Raw genomic sequence first — 23,739 nt, forward strand, 5'->3', positions numbered from 1 at the left:
TTCACAAGAAAATTCAGTACTTGCAGTCTTTTATAAGTTTTGGCCCCGTCCTGTTAGGCTTTGCCGCTGCACATTCCCGTGTGGTTCAAATTGCGTCACTTGGACGTTTTTAATGATAAGAACGATGATCTTTAGCGTCAACTTACCTCGGCGGACGTGTAGAATTCTTCTTCGTATCTTCTTATGGCTTCGAATAGCGTGATTCTGGAGATACAATCTTGTCTTAGGTAAGTGTTTAAAAAGCATGAGAGAAGATTGAAACAACTGCTATTGCTCTCCTTCTTGTTGTCGTCGTTTTGCGGAGTAGTCAGCTCTGTTTGTTGATGTTGTGGTGGTTGATCAATGAGCAGTTGGAAGCTTCTTGCGGATCTGGAATGATAACAATAATAAATAAAGGAATTGATTTGAGATTTTATCTCCGACATACAATGTAATGGTTGTAAAGACTTTAAAAAACAACACTTGTGTATATTCGCTCCTTTTCCATAATCTTTCATAAGTAGCATAAAACGCAAATGACGTTGTCGTTGGAATTATTATAGACACTGGAATAATAACTGACTGATTTTTGCCAATTTCCCATGTACAAGCCTTGTCCACAGTAAAACCCTAATTAATCATTTTGGGAATCAAATAAAAACCAAGAAAATACTCTTACTCCGGCTGATCTGTGATGATGTTTGAATGGTCCGAAAGCTCAAGCAAAGGTGGCGTGGACGATGGTGTGTCTCTACACGTGCTCTCTGCTGTGGAAGTGCTCACTTCTGAAAGAAGTTCATTTCCAGTACTGCTACTGCTAAGGCCTCCCAGCTCCATCTTTTGTTGATGAAAAGAAGTAAAAGAAACAACTAAAAGCCTCGTGTAACTTTTGTCGAGATATCGTTAATCGTGTTCTGAATTTTCCTGTCCATATAACCAACAAACTATTTTCTTTTCTACTTTTTTTTTGTGGAATAATTCATGAAAATGGTGGTTTCTCATAAATTTTTCATCCTCGAAATTTTCTTCACTGAAAAGATTTCCTAAGTTTCCAAGATATTCGGAAAGGTTTCTTCGAATTTCAAAAGAAAAGATTTTGTCATTGCACCAAATTAATAATCTTAACTCATCATCATTCCATGGCTTATTCGATTTTCCATATTTGCTAGGATTACAGACTGCGGCGGAGAGTATTTCAATAAACTTAGTAACAACTTAATCTGGAAAGAATATTTCCAGTTTACTTCGATAGTTTGATAATATGCTTTAACATTATGATGGTAAATAACCTGCATTAAAGGTAATCCTAGATTGAAATTCATATTTAACCCACGAAAAAAAAAAACACGCAAGCTTTAATCCGTCACAAATATTAAGATTTTACTCTTTCTTGAAGATTTTTTTCTAGTCCTTCAAATAGCAGTCCATTAGTTAAAAGGTCTGATTTATTTCGGTCGTTGGGTATGACAGATGTTTGAAAATTCTTTTCATTTCTTTCCCGACAGACGGTGATCAAACACTACGAGCACGAGTTCATGGAATTAGCCATTCAATGTCCATCAGTGGTTGTCTGTCGATGCACACCTACACAGAAAGCTGACATCGTCCAATTATTGAAGACACACACTGGTAAACGGACATGCGCGATAGGAGATGGTGGGAACGATGTCTCCATGATCCAAATGGCCGATGCTGGGATTGGTCTCGTTGGAAAGGTAAATCTAAGTTGTTTTTTTAATGAGACTTATTTCTAGTTTGAATCACAGGCGGAATTGTAGGAGCACGAGACCGTGAGTGGATGCCAACAACCTAACTTCTTTCAAGGTTTGACATTTGCATATGTTCGCTTATTGTGTCAAAAGGTCCAATGACTTTTCAAAAATTTTACTATTTGCGTTTAGAGATTGAATAAACTTGGCAGTTTCTCTACTTTGACCTACAGTCAGAGATTGAAACTGTCACAAAGTTTGAATTTTTATACCTTAACAAAAATCTTTTTAGGATAGAAATTCAGCAAAAATCGGCATTTTTAAGTAAAAACTGTTCAAATACCCAGTGATTTATGTGCCGTTTTATCCACCGAATTGAATCCCCGCTAAAACATTAAAGATTCTGACATCGCCTAACAGCCACCAAAATGAATACACTTAAGGAATTGACTCCACTCTTTGTCTACCATACCAAATATTTTTACGAAGGTATTATTAAGGAAGTCCTTTCAAAACATTGCTCATTTATTTAATGCATTTAGGAAGGGAAGCAAGCATCGTTGGCAGCCGACTTTTCAATGACCCAATTCAGCCATCTTGGAAGGCTCTTGATTTGGCATGGTCGAAACAGGTTTCGATTGACTCTTTTTCCGTTGACTCTGGCAGACACATATTATACACATAGATTTGTAAAGTCCAAAGGGCTACAATCAGGGACAAAATACTTGGCACAAAAGGGAAATTCACCGGGGTGTTTTGAAACCACAACCAATTTGTAAGTGCTCTAAAGTAGGTTCGAAGGGTAGAGTTTTAACTCTGAGTTTTAACGCTAGACTTAAGACTTAGGACCTTAGGATGTGAGGATCCAAAAGTTCAAAAATGGTCCAGTAGGGCTTGAAATATAGCCTAGAAACCAATAAATCCCTCCCAGATCGAAATAGTCAATGAAATCAAGTTGAAGGCCTAAAATTTACATTCTCGCTCGAACTTCAATTTTCGAAAAATTGTAAATCAGCCAAAAGTGCCAATATATTATGACACTGATTGTAGATATCGTGCTTTTGCTAAAAAGTGTGCAAGGTTAGGTAGGTCTGGTGACATTACAATAGAATTTCAGTGCTTGACCAATCAGAAGCTTCGTGGGTTTTAGAAAACAATAACAGCAATATTTTTTCCGATATTCACTTTTTTTTGCTTGGGAGAGCTTAAAGCACCCCATCTAGCCCTTTGGGGTTTACAAATCTATGATTGTACACCCAGATGTCATAATACCAAGTCCCAGATTATTGGCTATAGCCTCTAACAACTTGATTCAAAAGATCAACCATAAACCTTTTGTAGTTTTGAAAATCAAAATAAAATTAGAGAGTATTTTACAAAATTTTGTGCATTGAAAGAAACATTTGACACGAACCATATACTTTCTTTTCAGAACAACTGCATTTTTTCTCATTTCGAAATCTCAAAATTTGCTGTACGACAAAAAGCAAACCCTACCATGTATAACAATGTACAACGTAACTGACTCAACTTAAAACTACTTGTTGTTTTTAGCTATAAGCGATCGGCAGCTCTTGGGCAGTTCGTTATTCATCGTGGTTTGATCATCTCAGTCATTCAAGTAAGTTTTTGCATTGTTATCATACTTTAAAGCTCTATTTGTTTAGAAAAAAATTTCCCCTGTGTCCATCTTATATAATGTACCGGATATGGAAAGAAAAAAACGTTACCAAAATTAAAATCTTAACTTAGCTCCGTCAGGGACTCCGAGAGTTCGCAGAATCATCCAGTCATGTATTTCCAATGATTCTTAAAAACCTGGGGTTTAACAGATTACTTTTTTTAAGAAACAGCATATTTTCCAAATCATGTCAATGATACTGTAGATACTTGTTTGTAGTATTGACGTCAAAAGTAACATCATGTCTTTGGCCTGTTAGTGCCAGGTATACGTGGAAAACGTGAAGTGTAAAAGCAGCAATTAGATAAAATAAGAAATGAAGCGACTGCTTAGGTTGAGTCCTTTTACGTGACATGACTTCACCATGCTAAGAGAATAAACTAAGCAAATGTGTTTTAAATACAACCAGAGGAATGTAAAGAGATGGAAAAACAGCTTTTCTGATTAGTCAAAGTTCAACGATCACTTCTATTGAAAATTCTATTGTAAAGAAAAGTCCAGAAAAGACGGCTCGCCATACAAATCGGACGGTTTCTACATGATTTGACGATAAAAATGAAATTTTTTTTTTCCTTTTTTGCCGATTACTAGTTCAATTTTTAAGAATAAGGAGCAATATTTTTACTAATGTATAGCAAAAGAAATTCTTAACGCAATGATATTAAATTGGTTCTTGTAAAACTGTCAGAAGTCGAGTAAAGTCAAGATGAAGTTATAATTTTCTCGCGCTCTAGCTTTCCATATAATGATGCGGTCATAATGCGGTTATATCAATAGAATCGCTAGGAAATTCTGAGCAAGAAGATATAGGTACCTTTTCGTATAGGAGAGGTGTACCCAAAATATAAGTCCTAAAAGTTTGCGCATAATCAGGCTTGAAACAAAAGAATTTTGTCACAACACGCTAATTATGCAGATTTTTTATAGCGACAACAAAAGAAACGCTATTTACTCGACATAAACTCCCTTAAGGGCAAGAGACCTGGTATATGACGAACCGTTTTTCCATTGTTTTCAAGAAGCTGTTTTTCCATCTCTTTACATTCTTCTGATACAACCCTTGAAGGGTAACTCCCTGAGGAGGTAAACACGGAAGTTAAGTTTTGTGAGAGGCGCATAATGCTTAATTATGGAATTAGTGAATTGGTACGCCTTTTAAGATTTTTAAGATTTTGGATACTCTCCCTCCCTCCCCCTAACATCGCAAAATATGACCTTCCGTATTACTTCGAATAAACGTCCGGGGGGGGGGCGTTTAAAAGAAGGGGGTGTTTATTCGAAGTAATACGGTGTTTTACTGAACAACTACTCCCCTCCTCTTTGATGATTTCATGGCGTGCGGTCTATCCCACTCCATTGGCATTTCGGCCTAGACGCTAAAATGTCCGTTTTTTTTTCATCTTCTCATTACTAATTTGATTTCATTTTCATTTCAGGCTGTGTTTTCGTGCGCTTTCTTCTACATATCAGTTCCACTCTACCATGGCATGTTGCAAGTTGGGTGAGTTCAAGTCATTCATATCTCAGTTAGCAGCAACCACAAAAAAACACCTCTGAGTTTAATATCCTTTTCATCAAATCAACCCTAAAATAATGCTCAACTCTCAGTAGAATTTCTTCGACAGTGTCTATACGATCTGCTCTCCCTGACACATGATGGCTATCTCTTGTAACTTCTTTTTAGCCTTTAACTGCCGTTACCTTCCATTCCAATGACGGCATTTGCTGACATGAGCACTTTCCATTTATTGGGCTATTCCATTAAATATCCATGCATGTGGAGGGGGGGTGGACGAAACTGTTAGCTGCTCTAGACCACCTGGACATTTCGGAAACGTTCTTCCCCGTTTGGAAATGAAATGGAATTGCCTATTTGCCAATGTGCAATGACGCTCATTGCCACGGTTGATATTTTTTAAATCAAGCTAAATGTGAGGGTAAACTCTGTGGGCGCTGATGTCGGCAAGTTAAGTCAATCACGGCAGTTAAAGGGTTAGTAATTTCACTTCTTTTCACACTTTTTCTTCTTTAGATATTCGACAGTTTACACGACAGCCCCCGTCTTTTCACTGGTGTTAGATGTGGACGTTCGTGACGACATTGCGATGACCTACCCTGAGCTCTATAAAGACTTGGTCAAAGGAAGACATCTTTCGTATAAAACATTCTTCGTTTGGTTGCTCGTCAGTATCTATCAAGGTAACTAACAAACTTTTTTAACTGATATAGCTCTTGTTAAGTGCTACCGTCAACTACCCTAGGCTGGTGAATATATTCCTATCCCAGGGCTTTCCCTAGCATATACCAGACGACATTGTTATTTAAGCTGTGACGTCTATATTTCCTTTTAAAACTTTCGAAACTGTTGTAGTAGCGAAAAAAATCAAACATGCTTCAAGACCCTTGAAAGGCTTCACTTTTTCGAAAATTATCAAGTTGGAACTCGCCAAGAAACAAAATAATATTCCGTTATTTGGTTTTTGATGAGGGACTCGCTAAACTTTCCCAAATTAAGGTAATTAATGGTACACAGTTGGTCTTACCAGATACTAGCTAGACTATCTCATCTGAATCATTATCCGCCATGTAGGGGTCATTACTCAGTATGCGTTACGTCTTTCGTGAGACATATGTGCACATGGGACTGAGAATTCTTTTGAGGGACACGACTTCAGTAGTGAGGTCTGTTGTTAGCACAAAAATACTTCAAGTATTCTTAGTTTAACGTGTTATTCTTACGTTTTTTCGTGCTAACAGGCCTCACTAAATCTAGTAAATCTTGACCAAAAGACTGAATCTACATGCAAAACGGTTTACCCTAAAAGTGGCTAAATAGTTAAAAAAAAAATGGTTGATACCATCGGATGTTTATCAAATTCTGAGTGATATAGGAGATGTTGCTACTTGGAGTTTGAAATTCGAAAGTCCATTCATTTATAACTTAGAGGCCAATCGTCATATCGTGATGGCAGGGGAGATAGAGGGAGCGACTGCCCCCCCCCCCCGGGCCGATTTTAGAGGAGCGAAAGCGCATTCGATCGTCAATTTTGGCACCCCTTGTCTTTTTACAATTTCGAAATATTATGCTTCCCTAGTTTTCTTCAAGGCTAATCATCTTCATTTGGAAATTCAAATTTTAGTGAGTAGTTGATGACCTCACAAGGAAATATGATGGGTTTTGGGTCTTTTCGGACCAATTAGGGGTTTGGTTGACGAAATTTTAGAACCAGCTCCATTTTCGTTGTCCACTTTTCATGATTGTTTGAATAGAGCAGTTGAAAATTATTTTGGAATTGTTTTTTGTGGAACGACCGTTTTGAGGGCGCGAAGCGCCCGAATAGGGAGTGTAGCATCCTTTGGCAAGATCTGCGTACGCGGGGCGTAAATTTGTATATGTTCGAAAAAGTGTTTCCAAAACTGCTACCTCCGACGATAAATGTCGACTTTGCTCTGTATTGAAGAATGGCACCTGTTTAGTCACCGAAAAGAAGCATTTACCTCGTAAATCTTATTGAAAATTAATTTTAGTAAAACGTTGGTTCTGTTTTTGTCATTTTTTTCAAAAATCATACATATTTAAAAAAAAAGTAAAAGTGTATTTAAAATTATATCGAGTTTGAATATCCAATCAAGTGCGAGATGTCTGTTTTTGTGTCGTTGCTGCTACTTTCACTTTTGTACACTTGCGAAACAAAAACAAAGATGGCGATTTTTGTCAAGGCAGGATCCTGCTGATTTTTTAAGCTACTAGAGGCATCCTTTGCTTGTAAAATGACGTTGCTGCTGTTCACACTTAATGGAAATTTTACTCGAGTATCATTCTAGGTTTTTTTACCACTTCCTCTGGGAGTGGTGAGATCTGTCCTATCCTCCACTTGCTGATGTGATGGCTGTCAACTGCTGACTGGCTCAATGAAATTTTCGATAAATGGTCAGAATGGTCTGATGGTTGTTTACCTTGTTGCATTCAAACTTCATGGTACATTTTTGTGATAATTTGATTGGAGTAACCGTTCCTATTACATCAATTGATCTCAGCGAAAACTATTTTTATGGCTTGATCAAACCAAACCAAACAGCAGTCACGTCAGATTTAAAACAACATTTGGATTTCTAAATATTTTAACGTTTAGACCTTATAATTTTATTGGAAATGTCATCGTTAAATTTTACATTCAGCAGGTATTGTTGCCAAACAATGATTTTTTTGTCACGATGTCGTTGTTTAACAATTTGAGTAACGCTTTTACAAAGAACATTGAATATTTGGGTGATTGTGGTCAGTAATATTCGTTGAGGCAAGGAGGTACGATATGAAGAACAGACACAATATTTTCAGGAGTCTTTAATCATTCTACATAAAATTAGAAAGACTTTGTTGTGGTTTGAGATCAAGCAAACATTACACGATTCCCATCATCCAGATTCGATAAAATACAATTCGATACCTTGAAAACGGCCCTGGCCGAAACATGTTGGAAATTTGTAGCTTATAATGGTATTTTTTTCTCGATCCTCGTCCAATATATACAATTTCGATATACAATAATGTACATATAATGCAACACAAGAAAGGGGTAAATTGTGAATGTTTGAATGCAATGATTGCTGCCTTACTACAATCTAATAATAATGTTTCAAGATGTTTATATACAAGAGATGGGTAAAAGTCATTGCAAGATTTGTTTTTTCGATTGCATGAATTGGATGAATGTATGAAAACTAAAAAAATGTACTGAATTATAAACTATTGATATTTTTGTGAACATGGAATCCACTTTTTACGGTAATTTAAGGACATCCTACTTATCTAAAGCTCTATTTTCTTGATCATGATTTCACCTTGAATATTCAAAAACTACAACAGCAAAACAATGAAAAGAAAGACAACACTTTCAATAACACATCAGTATATTATAGTTTTTATTCGCCATTTTTCAGCCACCTTTCCCCAAAACTGATTATGGGTTAGCCAAATATTTCAATGCCAAAACCTAAACGCAATATACTCAGTCTACTTTGCTCCCCCCCCCCCCACCAAGTTGTATGATTTTAAAGTTAAATGTCAATTTAACATAAGTTTAAATTGGAGTTTAATTTTAAATCGTCGACATAGCATCCGCCCGACGTGGCCCACCCGGGCGTCCCGTCATCTTAGTGCTACTCTTCTTTGGTTCCGTACGATATTGGCTATACTCTGAAAGCACTTCTGAGATCCAAGATGGAGGCGTACAAGTCAAGAAGAAAAATTTTACCACCCTCCCGCCCTAAAGATATGGGCCCTTTTCTAGTTTATGTTTGTTAGTTTATCACCAGCAAGGGGACTAATCTTCCCCAAAACTGATTATGGGTTAGCCAAATATTTCAATGCCAAAACCTAAACGCAATTGTCTCAGTCTGCTCTGCCCCCCCCCCACCAAGTTGTATTATTTTGAAATTAAATCGCCATTTTTCAGCCACCTACTTTGTTCAAGCTAAAAACTTCATTCTACTAGACTAACAATGATTCAGGAGATGAGCAGAAAATTCAATTTACCCTCTCTCTCTTTCTCATACAGGTGGTATCATTATGTTTGGAGCATTATTTCTTTTCGAAGACGACTTCATTCACATTGTCTCTATCTCATTCACTACGCTCATTCTAACTGAATTAATAATGGTAGCCTTAAGTGTGCGCACGTGGCATTGGTTGATGCTGTTTGCAGAGTTTTTATCGCTATTGATTTATGTGGTATCAGTTGTCATTCTCAAGAACGAATTCGGTGAGTCATCCTTCTTTCCTCGTATCAAACGCTTTTAAGAGTATAACTTTCTGATTTTCTGTCCTTCAAAATATGTAACAATTACATTTGGAAATTTTCCCTGCAACTGGCTAGCCAAGAAATACAAGTTTTTGAGAAAATTCATACTTTTTCATGCTGCTATATGAACAAAATCTCATTGGATTTTTAATTTCATAGTTAACTTGGTGAAATCCCTCTAGCCGACCACATTTAATGCAGACTCGATTCTAGCCATCTTTACTCGTTTCTACATCGACCTTTTTCATTATCACTGATGAACTAAATAGTTAAGAATCGACCATGAGTGCCACAATTTTTATTCAGCTCATTGGAACAGACTCTGGAAAGTCTTCATTTTTGTGAGATAAAAACATGAAGGCCTTCAACCAGGGTCTGAAGTGAACTTACTGTGTGGTGATCGATTTGTTATCAAAGCCCTAATTTTCTGAGTTTTCATTTTGAACGGGGAGTGGCTGTAAAAGCTTGAGTTTTCGAATAAACGAAACATACCTTTTAGATTGAATTTGAATATAAGCGCAAGCTTGCTGTAACAGCCTCCTTCAAAATCCAAGAAGCTCGTGAAAAACGTCTCGATTTTGGTTGGCTGTTATAGTTAAGCTTCGCCAGATTTTACGCTCATAGCTGTTAAAAATGATCTAAAAAGCTGAACTACCTATCGAGAAAAATTATCTCTTTTTGATACGAATTGTTCACCTTTTCCTACCAATGAAATACACGATATTGATACTTCGTGAATCACACGATACTTCGTGAATCACACAGATTCATTGGGTAATACATGGTAACAAACTAACATAGCGAGTACTTCTTAGTTTCAGAAAGGTCTCTCTCTGAACTTTCTTTCGCTAACCTTGAAGAGTCGAATCATCGAATTGAAAACGAAGAAATTATAAAATCATCGACTCGAAAAATCGACTCCTCAAGAGACGGTTAAGTGCCTGTAGTTTCTTGACTAAACTTTTGAAAAGTAATTTTACGGCTCCTGATTCTCTGGTGCAATCGATGTATCTTACGCTGATACACATTAACAGACAATAGAAAGCCCACAATTTTCATGAAAAACTTGTGGGCTCCTTAAAGTCTGTCACGAGTACAATGTAATCGAAAGCCTCGAAAATACGAATCGAATAACCGGACTGGGACAGAGTATAATCTTACTTTTGTTGTCTTGACTTTCTCCTTCTCAGAAATAAGTCTACAAAAGAACAAGGATGCTTTCTGTTTGCTAGGCCTTGTCTCTATTAGTAGCCTCTGCACTGCATACGATTGAATCTATGCAATAACAGCAACCACATTAGAAGCCAGGCCATAAGTAGCTGCAACTATTAATCCAAAAAACTTACGAGAACCAAATTTCACTAACAAGTTCTATTTTTGTCAAAAACATTGGTTATTTTAGAAAATTATTTGACGTCTACAGTTTCTATTTTTAGAGAGAGGATCGTTTTTTTTAACGAAGATTTCTGACGTCAGTCATTTATAATAATCAACGATTACGCCAGATCGGCATTCTTGGGGTGCACTACACTATTACGAGTTCAAAGCACTGATCTTTAACTACTTGACCGGATCGGACTTCCCATAAAAGGAAACGTGTCAAGTTTTTTTAGATCGGACTAAATTTCATTGGCTTTAAGTGTGCACTAATCTTTGTTTTGCTTGCTATCTTTTCAAAGAATCTTTCAATTCTAACACATATGATACTCCGTTGAAAAGATTCAGAGCACTATAATTTCTGAAAATGATTCAAAATATTTTAGAGATAAAAGATAAAGACGAAAAAACAATACAAGCCGTATATGTATAAAAGTTGCCAAGCGATCCATAGCCTCCTCATTAACAAGTTGCAAGCAAAACATTTATGACATACAAACACTGAATATTTAACGGCATTTGTGCAGTTTTCCTTTACATTCGCTGCAGTCTTTCCGAATATCCTATCATTTGCAAATCTTCTCTATAAAAATGAAAATCTATACATTATCTTTCATTGATGAAAAATGAAGCTTCAACCGTCCTATTTTTCAGTTTCTAGAATAAACAGTAAAAAATTTAAAGAAATAACAATATAAGAAGTATGATGAAAACACTAAGACACTCAGGGCATTTTGAATTTAGAAAAAAAAACAGACTGTACCATTGGGGCCGTCCACATAGTACGTACGCACCAAGGGGGTAGGGGTCAAAGGAAAATCTACGTACACAGAGAAATTTTTTTTCATAGTCCTTTTTTTGCTTTTTTGTCGGCTTTTACGCTTCTTATACTCATCAAGGAAAAGAAAAAGTTTATTGATAAACACTGAGTTTCATGTATGAAATAAAGGTCCGAACCAAACGATTTAAATTCGAAATTTTCTTCAACCGAGGGGGGGGGTGAATGAAAAAGTACGTACTTACCGTGACCCCCGTCACGGGGGTAGAGCCATATTCGTAAGCGGATTAGGCCTGGGAAAACTTTTTATGACCAAAATAGTGACGCAATAGCCAAAACTGCAAGGGAAAATAAGGGGTAGAGAAATAGCTTATTTTCAAAAGTCAAAATAAACGAAAATTATTGGTACCATCTGAAAGAGCATGAAATTCTGAGCAAAAAAATGTATTACAACAACTCTCTGACTAAAACACACAAAGAATTACAGCTGCTTGAAGTTCAAAAACATACCGACGTTAGTACGATCAAGACAAGATTTGTCGTCAAATCACAGTAGCGCTGACAGTTAGTTGGTCTTAAAACGGCTGTATTACTTTGTGTGTTTTAGTCAAGGAGTTGTTGTAATACAATATTTCATGCTCTATCAGATGGTACCAATCATTTTCGTTTATTTTGACTTTTGAAAATAAGCTGTTTCTCTACCCCTTATTTTCCCTTGCAGTTTTGCCTATGACGTCACTATTTTGGTTATAAAAAGTTTTCCCAGGTCTAATCCGCGTCCTCCCTCTCAAAAATATCTTGTAATCTACTGTTCTTTGGAATAGACTAAAAATGGCTAGGTCGTAGAAAACATGTCACGGAACCCCAGGCTTGGTCCCCTACTATAAAATTATTATTCTCAGAAATCTTAGTGTTCTGAATTATCTTTTGCGGAACGTGCGTTTGAGCGCGCGCAGCGCGCTCAAACGCGCGTTCCGCATCCTTTGGCAAGATCTGCGTACGCGGGACGTAAATTTGTATATGTTCGAGAAATGCTACCGATTTGGCTCACGAAAAAACCCCGAGCAAAGTAGACTTTTCTTTTTTTTTATAAAATAAAAGTGTTTTTAAAATTATATCGAGTTTGACTATCCAATCAAGTGCGAGATGTTTGTTTTTGTGCCATTGCTGCTACTTTCACTTTTGCACACTTGCGAAACAAAGATGGCGATTTTTGTAAAGGCAGGATCCTGCTGATTTTTTTAAGCTGGAAGGCATCATTTGCTTGTAAAATAACGTTGCTGCTGCTCACACTTATTGTAAATTTTACTCGAGTATCATTCTTGAGGTTTTTTACCACTTCCTCTGGGAGAGGAGAGCTGTCCTACCATCCACTTGCTAATGTGACAATAATGTGTGTGGCTGTTTTTTTTGTTGTCAACTGAAATTTTCGATAAATGGTCTGACAGATGGTTGTTTACCTTGTGGCATCCATACTATGGCACATTTTTGTGACAATTGATTGGAGTAACCATTCCTACTACATCAATTGATCTCATTGAAAACTATTCTTATGGCTTGAGATCAAACCAAATATCTACAACAGTCCAAGTCAGATTTAAAGCAACATTTGGATTTCGAAATAATTTAACATTTAGACTTTATAATTTTATTGGAAATGTCATGTCATGGTTAAACTTTACATTCAGCCGAACAATGATTGTTTGTCATGTTGTCAATACACGGTTCAACGTATTTGAGTATTAAACGCTTTTACGAAAAAGATCATAATACGCTATCGAATATTGGGTGATTGTGGTCAGTAACATTTGTTGAGGAGGTATGCTGCGAAGAACAGACACGTTATTTTTTAATGAACCTTATCAGAGTTTTTTACTTTTCTAAAAAAGGGTTGCATTGTGGGATTGTTTCGAGTGTATTACAAATAATATCTCTTAGGAACTCCTCGAGGGAATTCTTTTGTAATACACATCGCTTTTCATAAGAAAGACTTTGTTGTAGTTTGAGATCAAGCAAGCGCAAACATTACCAGATTCCCATCAAGATTCAATATTAATATTATGTAGCTACGTATAATATAATGCAGCACAAGAAGGGGGACAAATTGTGAATGTTTTGGTGGCACATGGGATGTTTTGTGTGTGACATGTGATGCTTAATGACATTAACTTTTACATGTTAAGGCAGCAATCAGAAAATACACTTCCATTTTATTTTTAATCTTTTTAAGTCAGTAGTAGAAAATTTCAAATTCACTGCTGCTGGTGGTCATTATTCAGTTCAAACACTTTAAATAATTTCCAAATAAAGTAAGCTCTTTCACAGCATTTTCCTCAAAATTCTTGGACATGTATACTGGCAAAATGAAATGCATCCGGAGAGGTTTGTGATCGCTGCCTTATAATATTGGAATGTTTCAAGGGGTTTGAAGTCATTGCATGATTTGCTTTTTTGATTGCATGAATGTATGAAAACTAGTAGTGAATTATAAATTAGTGATATTTTTGTAAAAATGGATTTTATTATTTACCACTTTTAGTTATGACATCCTAAACTATCAAAAAGTCCATATTACAATGTCACATATACTGTAATATTTTAAAACTACAGAATCAAAACAATGACGAGAAAGACTACATTATTACTAAAACTACACATCAATGTGTTATTGTTTTTATTACTTCATGATTGAAATAGGGTCTTTTTTTCACAGGATACGTTTGTTGAAAAATTCTAGAAGGATCTTTTAAAACTCATTAAATTATTTTCAGTTTAAAAGCCCTGTATGAAATACTCTGTGTTACCCTTTTAAATACCACTGTAACCCCTTATGTTATTAGTCCATGCTACGATGTTACTCTTTACAGTTTTATTTTTTTATTTTTGTTATTTTACCTTGTGAAAAGTTGTATTGAGCAGATATCTTTATACTTTTTCCAGGAAGATTTTTTGAAACTTCTACAAAAGTATTACAAAATCGAGTATATACAAATGACTTTTTATCTGTCTTTTAGTTTTTCCAACATCCTCTTCTTTGACATTATTATTGTTATGACTCACTGACAATAAATTCTTGGTGAATTGTAAAGTTCTTATTAGCTTGTTTTTTAAATTCTCTATTAATAATGGAGTCGTTGATTTCTTATACATTTTGAAATTTTTTCGCTTTGCGAAAATAGAACGCTCGTTCCGCAAGCCCTTTTATGTTGATTTCAACGGTATATAATATGTTAAAATAGTAGCATTTGTTGAAAAAAGTGAAATAAAAATAAATATTAGTGCACATTTAAAAAGCGAATAGGCTTTTGTCCGCTACCTCGTTTTCAATTATGGTCGTCAAATTTTCATATTAACAAGTCTGCGAGCAACCTTTCCCTCCACCATGATCTATATTCTATCTGTCATTACTGTAGAGCACAACTCTTATAAATGTTGTACAATAAAAGCAACCACAATAGAACATAGAACCTACCTTTATGATCAATACAAAATGTTTGACTTGAAAGAGTAATTAAAACAGGGCGGATCGGTACTAACATCTCAGATAATTTTCTTTAATAACAATAATAATTTTGCTGGTTCTTGCCAACTGATATTCATTTTTGGGGCCGTCCACATAGTACGTACGCACTAAAATGTCGAAAAATCGGGTACCCCTCCCCCTGTACACAAGCGTAAGCATATGGCTATACCCCATTGGTGAGTACGTACTTTTTCATTCACCCCCCCCCCCTCGGCTGAAGAAAATTTCTAATTCAAATCGTTCGGTTCAGAACTTTATTTCATACATGAAACTCAATGTTTATTAAGAAACTTTTTCTTTTTTTTCATGCGTATAAGAAGTGTAAAAGTCGACAAAAAACAAGCAAAAAAAGGCTATGCAAAAATTTTCTCTGCGTACGTACATTTTTCTTTGACCCCTCCCCTCCCCCTGTACGCAAGCATACACTTTTGAGAAGACACCCCCATCCCCCCTTAGTGCGTACGTACTATGTGGACGGCTTCTTTAGCAAAAATGGATACTTTTAAAAACGGTGCTGCTTTAGGAATTGCGCAAACATTAAAAAAACACTTGACTGAATGCAAAAGATTTCTTCCATATAATTACACTTAGGAAATCTTCTCAGTGACGAAAATCATGAACAATCACGAAAAATGTTGAAAAGGATCCAAGAAAAAGATGAAAATTTTAGTGCCGGTGCACTTAAAAATTTATCAAATTTTAGTCTGGGTGCAACGTTTTTGTTTTTAGTACCCCACGGTACTGCAATGATTTTTATGTTTTTGGGGGGTATACCACCACATCTCTAAACAAAATGAAGTCTGAGATTTTAGTACTGACTCCTCCCCCCGTGATTAAAGACTTGAAAACAAAGACTAGGAGAATGTAATGTGGAGTGAACATTGACTTGAATGCTTTGTGAGAAGATGTTTAGTTATTATCTTTGGCATGTTTTCCTTGACAGACTATCGAAAGCCTACAACTTTCCAATATGAAACGTGTATCTCTCCACAGTCTGTCATGGTTGCCTATAATTCCCTCCTCCAATCAGGTTTTCAAGTGACGATTCTTTTTCACGAAATTCATCAACGTATTCTATGAAATCATACAGTGTGATGAATTCGTAAAAGAGCACCTTCACTTTCACAGGCTTCCCCCTAATTACAATCAATGGTACTTTAAAACAAAAAGAGACTCTTTTCAAGCTCATCTCCATAGACAAACCAAATCTGACTATGTCATCAAATAAAATAAACAGTTTTGATACGATCTATTGTTATGACCCAACGAAGCTGGTGAGAATTTAGTCCAGTGGACTCAACAACAAGGATCCAAATGCGGTTATTTGATCATAATAATAATAATAATAATAATAATAATAATAATGTATACAAGTTCAAGGCACACGAGGGCCTCTGAGAACCGGATCTTGATTACAATTGTCTTGTCTCGAATCTTTTCGGATGTTTTTTCCAAGCTTCATTGAGTCTTTCTTTAAAGATTTTGACAGTCTTTGCCTCTACAACGTATCTTGGTAATCTATTCCAGTTTGGTATGGTATACTCCTGTAAAAGAACGAGTTGGTTTGTGCGCCTCGGAATCCATCTTTACCAAAATTTGGTATCAGCTCATCTTTGTGTCTCCTGTTCGGACGTGTTCGAATCGATAATTTACTTGGAAGAGTATTTTTATCGTAGTAGTGGAGATGTTTGTATACTTGGACCATATCACAAAAGAGTCTCCTGAATTCAAGCGTGGGGAGGTCAAGTATGCGCAAGCGTTCTTCATAGGACATATCTTTGCAGATAGGCACGAGTTTTGTGGCGCGTCTTTGTACACCCTCGATCAAATTAACATATTTTCGAAGTTTAGGTGACCATACCGACTGAGCATACTCCAAGTGCGGACGGACAAACGAAGTATATAGTACTAGGAAAATGGATGGATTCAGATGTTCAAAGCTCCTGTTAATCACTCCTAGTATTGAATTTGCCTTCTTTACCTGCTTTGCAATATGCTCCTCGAATGTAAGTTCTGAGTCGATCACAATCCCAAGATCTTTCTCTTCAAAAACATGTTCAAGCTGATTTCCATCCAAACAATATGGATAGGCATGTTTGATGTCAGAGAATTTGCCAATAGTTTTAGTACGTGACATTTGTCGGGATGGAAATTTAATAACCATTCTTTCGACCACTTAACTAGCGCGTCTATATCCTGTTGGATGGAAATAGAGTCTTCGATAGTGTTGACCTCTTGGAAGATTTTGGTGTCATCAGCAAAAAGGAGTATAAATGATGATATCACTCTTTCAGGAAGATCGTTGATGTAAAGAACGAACAATAACGGTCCAAGGACACTACCCTGTGGGATACCACTAACCACGTGATCCGTTGTCGAAAATGATTTATTTACTTTCACTGATTGGGTTCGTCCATTTAAAAATGATTTTACCCAAGACATTATCGGACCATCTATGCCGTATGCTAATAGTTTCTGGCATAAACGACGATGAGGTACAGTGTCAAAGGCCTTTGCGAAATCAAAATAGATACTATCAATCACTTTTCCCTCCGATGTACTTTCACAGCACGTATCCAAGTAATACAACAGTTGCGTAACGGTGGATCGATTTTTGATAAAACCATATTGCTTGTTCGATAAAAGATGTTGAAATTTCAAACACTTTCAGTTCTATTCTTACTTCTAGAAATATTTGAGTGAAGAAATTCGAATAGAATAAGAAATGCTTTAACACGGCTCATCTCAATTAAAAGTAAAGCTTCCAACACCCAACACCGACTCTATATGACATGGACTACCTTCAACAACCGGAATCTGTTTCATTTTCCAAAACCCTTCTCAGTCACAACACTGTTAACACCATACCTAATCTGGACTGGAAATCTAATTCAAGTTCATCTTTTCACGATGTGGACGAAAATATCTTTTGATCCAATACGTTTTGTTAGAGGTATCAAATGATGTTAATTTCTCACGAAATTCATCCTCCCTTATTCTGTGAAAGCATACGGCAATGAATTCGTGTGAAAATACCACCACTTTGCTCCAAGCATCGTGATTTTCCACACATTACACCCGGAAGGGGGTTAAAGTTGTTCTTAGCAGTTTGAAATTTCAAAATCGGCCTTTAATTAGCAAAATCTATCAACCCAGTTAGTTGAAACATTTAAATTAAGTTCATCCCGATTTCAAATGATGTTACTTTCTCACGAAATTCATCCTCCCTTATTCTGTGAAAGCATACGGCAATGAATTCGTGTGAAAATACCACCACTTTGCTCCAAGCATCGTGATTTTCCACACATTACACCCGGAAGGGGGTTAAAGTTGTTCTTAGCAGTTTGAAATTTCAAAATCGGCCTTTAATTAGCAAAATCTATCAACCCAGTTAGTTGAAACATTTAAATTAAGTTCATCCCGATTTCAAATGATGTTACTTTCTCACAAAATTCATCCTCCCTTATTCTGTGAAAGCATACGGCAGTGAATTCGTGTGAAAATACCACCACTTTGTTTGTCATGATAAATATGCGATCCTTTGCTCTAACCAGACAACAACTAAGATATCTGAACCGCACATCAAATACAGTGTTTTGAATGCTGTCCAAATATTTTAGATGCAAGGCTCTATCCTGTCTTTGTTGGTCTTCAAGCCAGCTTGTTATTTTACTATAAAGAAGCACAGGAAAGCATACTTAAAAAACATCAAAAAACAAAAACAAAACGATCTTCAGGTGCTGAATCATCGAGTTTCAAGCCGAAGGCTAAAGGTGAATCTTCAACCTTTCCAAGCAAGAATTCAAATTGTCGCCGCACTTCGGAAGACGGAATTAATCTAGCACTTGCGGTGCTTTCGTGCATTACATTTTTCCTAATTTCTGGCGGTAAATTTTACTTCCAATCCAGTGTTTGTATTTAAACGACACCGACCGCGCAACTTATGTAGGAAATGAGAGACTTAAACTTCTACATAGGAGATTCGCAATAATTCAAACTCCTAAGCACTGGCATCCTTGATCTGGATTAAATTACAGGAGTCGAAATTGCACAATCTTAATGTATGCAATAACAGCAACTGTACTAGAAAGCAGATCTCTCGAATGTTGGGCCAATTCCGGATCCAAAACATTAGGAAGGCATTTTTCGGAAAATGATCTCAAGACGATATTCTTTGCAAAACAACTTGGATAATTAAAGTATCCATGGGGTGTTGCAAAAATTTCGTTTGTAATCTTTAAAGCTCTGTCTATGCTTCAATATGTATATCAACAATTTCTCATAGACACAAATCTTGGTTGGCCTTTGAATTCGAAACTGCCTACAGAGAAGCAACCTTACTCCTTTGCAAGCTCATTTTTCGAAACTATAGATATTAGCTAAGACTTCCACGACTTATCTATCCACGGAAATAGAGTCAATCAAAGTTCGGGTCCCTTTGCTATTCACACTTTAATGGAAGATAAATTAGCGTGTTTAACAGACTAGAGAAAGCCTACAATTTTGAACGGAAAAAATTTCTAGGCTCCATATAGTCTGTTATAACAATTAGCCAGTTGCATCGAGTTCGAATGCAATTTTAAAGTTTTAACATTTACAAAGCTCTAGGAGTGCTTCATAAACTGTATTTTTCGTTAATTCATTCATTGCTTACACCTTCTTACACCTTCTTTATTTGTTTCGGCTAGAAACCCAAATTTGAATCGGTATTCGTAAATTCCAAGACTTGAAGATTTAGAAAACAAATGCCTGATTTCTTTTTCAATTTCATTGTAGGACCGTCAGCAAAAATAGTTTACTTTCGGATATCTAAGACTAAAACAGAAAATTCAGAAACCCTAAACTAACAAAGTTAATCCTAAATTAACCCTTGCAAAGGGGGGGGTTTCAGGGGGTACCCGATTCCGCAATTCCGCCAATTTTTTCTCTGATTTCCGTCAAACCGTCTTAAATTGAACCAAAATTCCGTCACCGAAAATTCCTTTGAAATTCAATATTTTTGTCGAAAATTCCGCAAATTTGGAATATCTTTTACCAATTCCGAAATTCCGCAATTTTTTTTGCTAAATTCCGTTTTTCCGCACTAAAATTGTCTAATTTTCCGTCTCCGTCAGAGAACCCAATTTCCGTAATTCCGTCTAAATTTTCGCCAAATTCCGCCACTCCGTCTGAAAAAAGGGCCGATTCCGCTCCTCCGCCAAACGTGAAACCCCCCCCTGCAAAGGGATATAGTCGAGTCTACTTTTGGGTATGAACTTTACATTTTAGAGATTGTTTACTGCAAGCCGATTTCTATCCATCCTTGATTGATATGCACATGCAATCTTATTGTATGATTAAGAAATAACAGTACTACTTATTGTCAAACATAAAAGCATGAGGAGACAAAAAAGGTTTATACCACAATCTTTAGACTATTAATTACTAATACATGATGTGCAAATGAAATGAAGAGCATCGACTACAAATTCGCGGTTGAACCGTGACGTCATTTTCACCCGCGATCATCAATTTTTTTAAGAAATGGTAGATATATTTTTAACAGGATGATTCAGTAGTACATCTTGGAAGCTCAAGGTGTTCAAATGTTTCCCGTTTGGACCTGCGCTTAGTTTTTGTTTGTTTTTATTAATTTATGTCAGTTAGGAACAGGCAGCTTGTTTGAAATTTGCTTGAAGATAGTCCCTAACTAGAGTTTGCCGAATCGGTCTATGAGGGGATCACCAACCCATTAGTGGATGTTAGCAGCCTGCGTTAAACTTGGACCCGTCCCCTTCCAAAACCAACTAGAGCATTGAACACAACTAAAAAACTCTAATCTTAACCTGTGTTCTATTTGCGATTGCCGGGTAGCATAAAATTATGCAACAACAGCAACCACATTAGAAAACAGATCAGGTTTAAACAGTCTAAACGGTTGAGAAAATAATGCCTGGTTCGCAGACAAAATAAGTATGCCTTTCAAAGTAGTTTGTATTCTATGTCAATTTAAAGGAGTAATTTTCCCTGAATTTGATTACAAACTTTAGGTTTAAAATTCCACACTTATTTCTTATTCGAGATTTGTAAAACATAATTCCAAAGAAATATTCATAAGTAAATGCCCGGGGGGGGAGTACTTAGGCAAAATGGGTGTCAGGTATGTGCGAGCCATAAGGGTACCTTTTCTCATTCCTCAAAAGTCTCTCAAAGGGGTACAAATTCAAAAGTTAGTCTCTGAAAGGGTCCCAAAATCACGAAAATCAAAAATTTCTCTCTCAAAGGGTCACGATTTCCAAAAATTTTGACCAAAAATTGGTGAAAATCAAACCAAGATTTGGAAAAAATGGACCAAAATTTAGGAAAAAGTCTCTCAAAGGGTCCCAAAATCATCAGAATTTTGTACCTCAAAGGGTCGATTTTCGATTTTCGGCTCGGACATACCCGTCACCTCGCAAACCTAGTACCCCCCCCCCCCCCCCCCCGGGAGTAAATGACAACAACTTTGGCATAAGACACCCCTGTACTCATTTGAAAACCTTGCTGCGAAATGGTCGATAATATCCTACGAAAAGTATACCTGTCAGCTGTTTATTTCCCCATTTTTTGTTGCATTTCTTCGAATTTCTGATCCGAAAAATTCTCCTCCGCCTTCTTGCATCTTCATTTTTAGCATTCTTCGTTAAAAATAATTTGAAGCCATGCCATTGTCGCGCGTCAATTTCCAAATATAGATTTGACAAACCAAAAATAGAATTCTATAGAAAGTTTTTGGTATTTGACGTCACATTTTTTCTATTTTAATCTCTTACGTAACCAAACTTTCCAAATAAAGATCTGGAGTTGAGTGCACCAGCATTCAGATTGAAGTCCGCTCCTTAGGAAACCTCGGAACTTTGAATAGCGGGTTAGCACATCACGGTGAAGGAGGAAGCCTTCCAGTCAATCAGTATTTTCTATGTTTCGCAACGGGATAGGCTAAGCAAGGACTACGATAAATCAGTGCGTTTTCCGTCCTTTATTTTGCTGTTCATAAAGTCTGATATTCCTACGCCAAAGTTCTAAAGAAGAGGAGAGGACCTGAATTGCCTTTTGATGTTCATTTTCACGTATTTTGAAAACTCGAAAATCGGAGTTAAGGCCGACTATTTCGAAACGGGGGCTTGATTACAAAATCTTTCTCTGCTACTTTTATTGCGCGCTCCGGTTAAAATTCCCCAATCTAAATCTAGAATGGACTTTCAGTAGTCAATGAAAAAGTTCTGGCCTGATAGTCGAGCTAGATTAACTGGGTTATACACGTAAAATTTGGACTCCGTCTAATGTCTCAATATAATCTGCAGTGGAGACAAAAAAGCTCTAACTTAGAAGAATTCGAATAAGATTTCTGTGCTTGTTGAATTTAAAACTGAAACAAATTGGAAAATGAAGAGAAAATTGAGAAGAAGAAAGCTACTTCTTAAAGAATTGTTCTCTAATTACCATTTTCACAGGAGTGAGTTTTTTTATTTTTGATTATACAACATGATCACTGTCAATAGATCTTTCAAAAAATACTCAGTCAATTAGACAAAAGTTTGAAGCTGTGTTTTTTGGCTGAATAAATATTTTTTGGGAATTTTTCATAGTGATGATATGTTCTAAGATTGAGAGGAAACTGGTGATGCTATTACAATCTACAGGAAGCTGATCATTTTGATGTTCATAATATTCAACTCCCGAATATTGTTTCAACAAGCACACGGCGCAAAACCGTGAAAAATTCTATCAAAAATTATTGAGGTTTAAAAAACCACTGCCAGCTAATTTGAAATAGACTTTAGTTCGAATAACGGAGAGATTCGGATTATAGAAAGTATTATAAGTAAGAGGGTTTCTCCTTGGAGACTGGGAATAAGTTCGAATTATAGAAAGATTCGAATAATAGAAGTTCGATTAAGCGAGAGTCAACTGTAGTTTAAAGATTCTTCGTTTCTCTTCTTTCACAGACGAGCAGTTTATCACCAGTGTTCCATTCTACTGGAAGACATTGGTTATCACGCTGGTCAGTTGTCTTCCTCTCTATATCCTGAAATTGCTCAGGAAACGATTCGCACCACCCAACTACTCCAAATTGACCGAATAAATGGGAACTGGTTGTTTGTAATGGAAAGTTTTAATGCAGGAAGACAAATTTTACGTTTTTTGGAGACATCACTTTGATCTGCAACCACTTACGCAAGGTAGGATGACGAAATTAGGAAAGAATGTTATGTTTGTTTACAGATGAAGTTGATGATGATGCCAGCAGTTTGAAATGTATGGTGTACGAGGAATGAGATTTCTCATGAATTTGTTTGGGGATTGATGATAATTTCTTTTCGTTGACAAGTACGCGAGGGGTGCGTGACACAACAACTTTAGTATGTTTTTGAATTTTTGCTTAGTCGTAGGGATAAATTTTGAATTTTTTTTGAACGAAAAGAATTTCTCGTGTCTTTTTATCTTGTTTGATTAAGTTTTTCAATATTTAAATTACCTCAGCCTAACTCAAACGGCACTAGAATAAGATCAGGCTGTAAATGTATGCAGAATTTTCTTTTGCCTTACTTGTAGAACTGTAAAATTTTCTGAGTTACGGTACGGGCTAACTGCTCACTCGATAACAAAGGCAGTTATAATATACAGGGCTTTCATGTAGTTTTTTACGCAAATCGAGCGTTTGCTTAATATTTTGATACCTTTCCATTTTTGAGGTAAAATATTTTGACGGCCTTTGGAAAATAGTCACAAGTCAACCAGAATTTCGGAAAGTTTGCAATTCTACGTTACGTCTATTGTTAGGGTTATTTGCACCAACGATGAATTTGATGTAGCTTTTCTTGTTTCATATTGTTTGTATTTAACTTATTATTTATTTTTATACTTTCTTT

The 23,739-nt window shown here is 36.3% G+C and overlaps 1 protein-coding gene and 1 long non-coding RNA gene across 3 annotated transcripts in view; one reads left to right on the forward strand and one right to left on the reverse strand.

Annotated features, from left to right (window-relative positions):
* LOC136797993 (probable phospholipid-transporting ATPase IIA) overlaps window positions 1-23,375 on the forward strand; it is a 41,805-nt gene extending 18,430 nt beyond the window's left edge. For both annotated transcript variants that reach the window (XM_067054583.1, XM_067054581.1), the window contains 7 exons: window positions 1,485-1,694; window positions 2,231-2,319; window positions 3,243-3,309; window positions 4,806-4,870; window positions 5,402-5,568; window positions 8,928-9,131; window positions 22,816-23,375. In XM_067054583.1, the coding sequence (XP_066910684.1) occupies window positions 1,485-1,694; window positions 2,231-2,319; window positions 3,243-3,309; window positions 4,806-4,870; window positions 5,402-5,568; window positions 8,928-9,131; window positions 22,816-22,952 (939 nt within the window). In that variant the 3' untranslated portion in view covers window positions 22,953-23,375. The remainder of the gene's footprint in view (window positions 1-1,484; window positions 1,695-2,230; window positions 2,320-3,242; window positions 3,310-4,805; window positions 4,871-5,401; window positions 5,569-8,927; window positions 9,132-22,815) is intronic.
* On the reverse strand, window positions 62-21,472 carry LOC136797996 (uncharacterized). The gene is made up of 3 exons (XR_010845328.1): window positions 21,408-21,472; window positions 659-816; window positions 62-369 (listed from the first exon to the last, which is right to left on the reverse strand). It is a non-coding gene; the product is annotated as an uncharacterized lncRNA (long non-coding RNA).
* Window positions 23,376-23,739: the final 364 nt, after the last annotated feature.

This window comes from Clytia hemisphaerica, unplaced genomic scaffold (genome assembly GCF_902728285.1).
Source record: "Clytia hemisphaerica strain Z4C2 unplaced genomic scaffold, Clytia hemisphaerica genome assembly, whole genome shotgun sequence".
NCBI lineage: Eukaryota > Metazoa > Cnidaria > Hydrozoa > Leptothecata > Clytiidae > Clytia > Clytia hemisphaerica.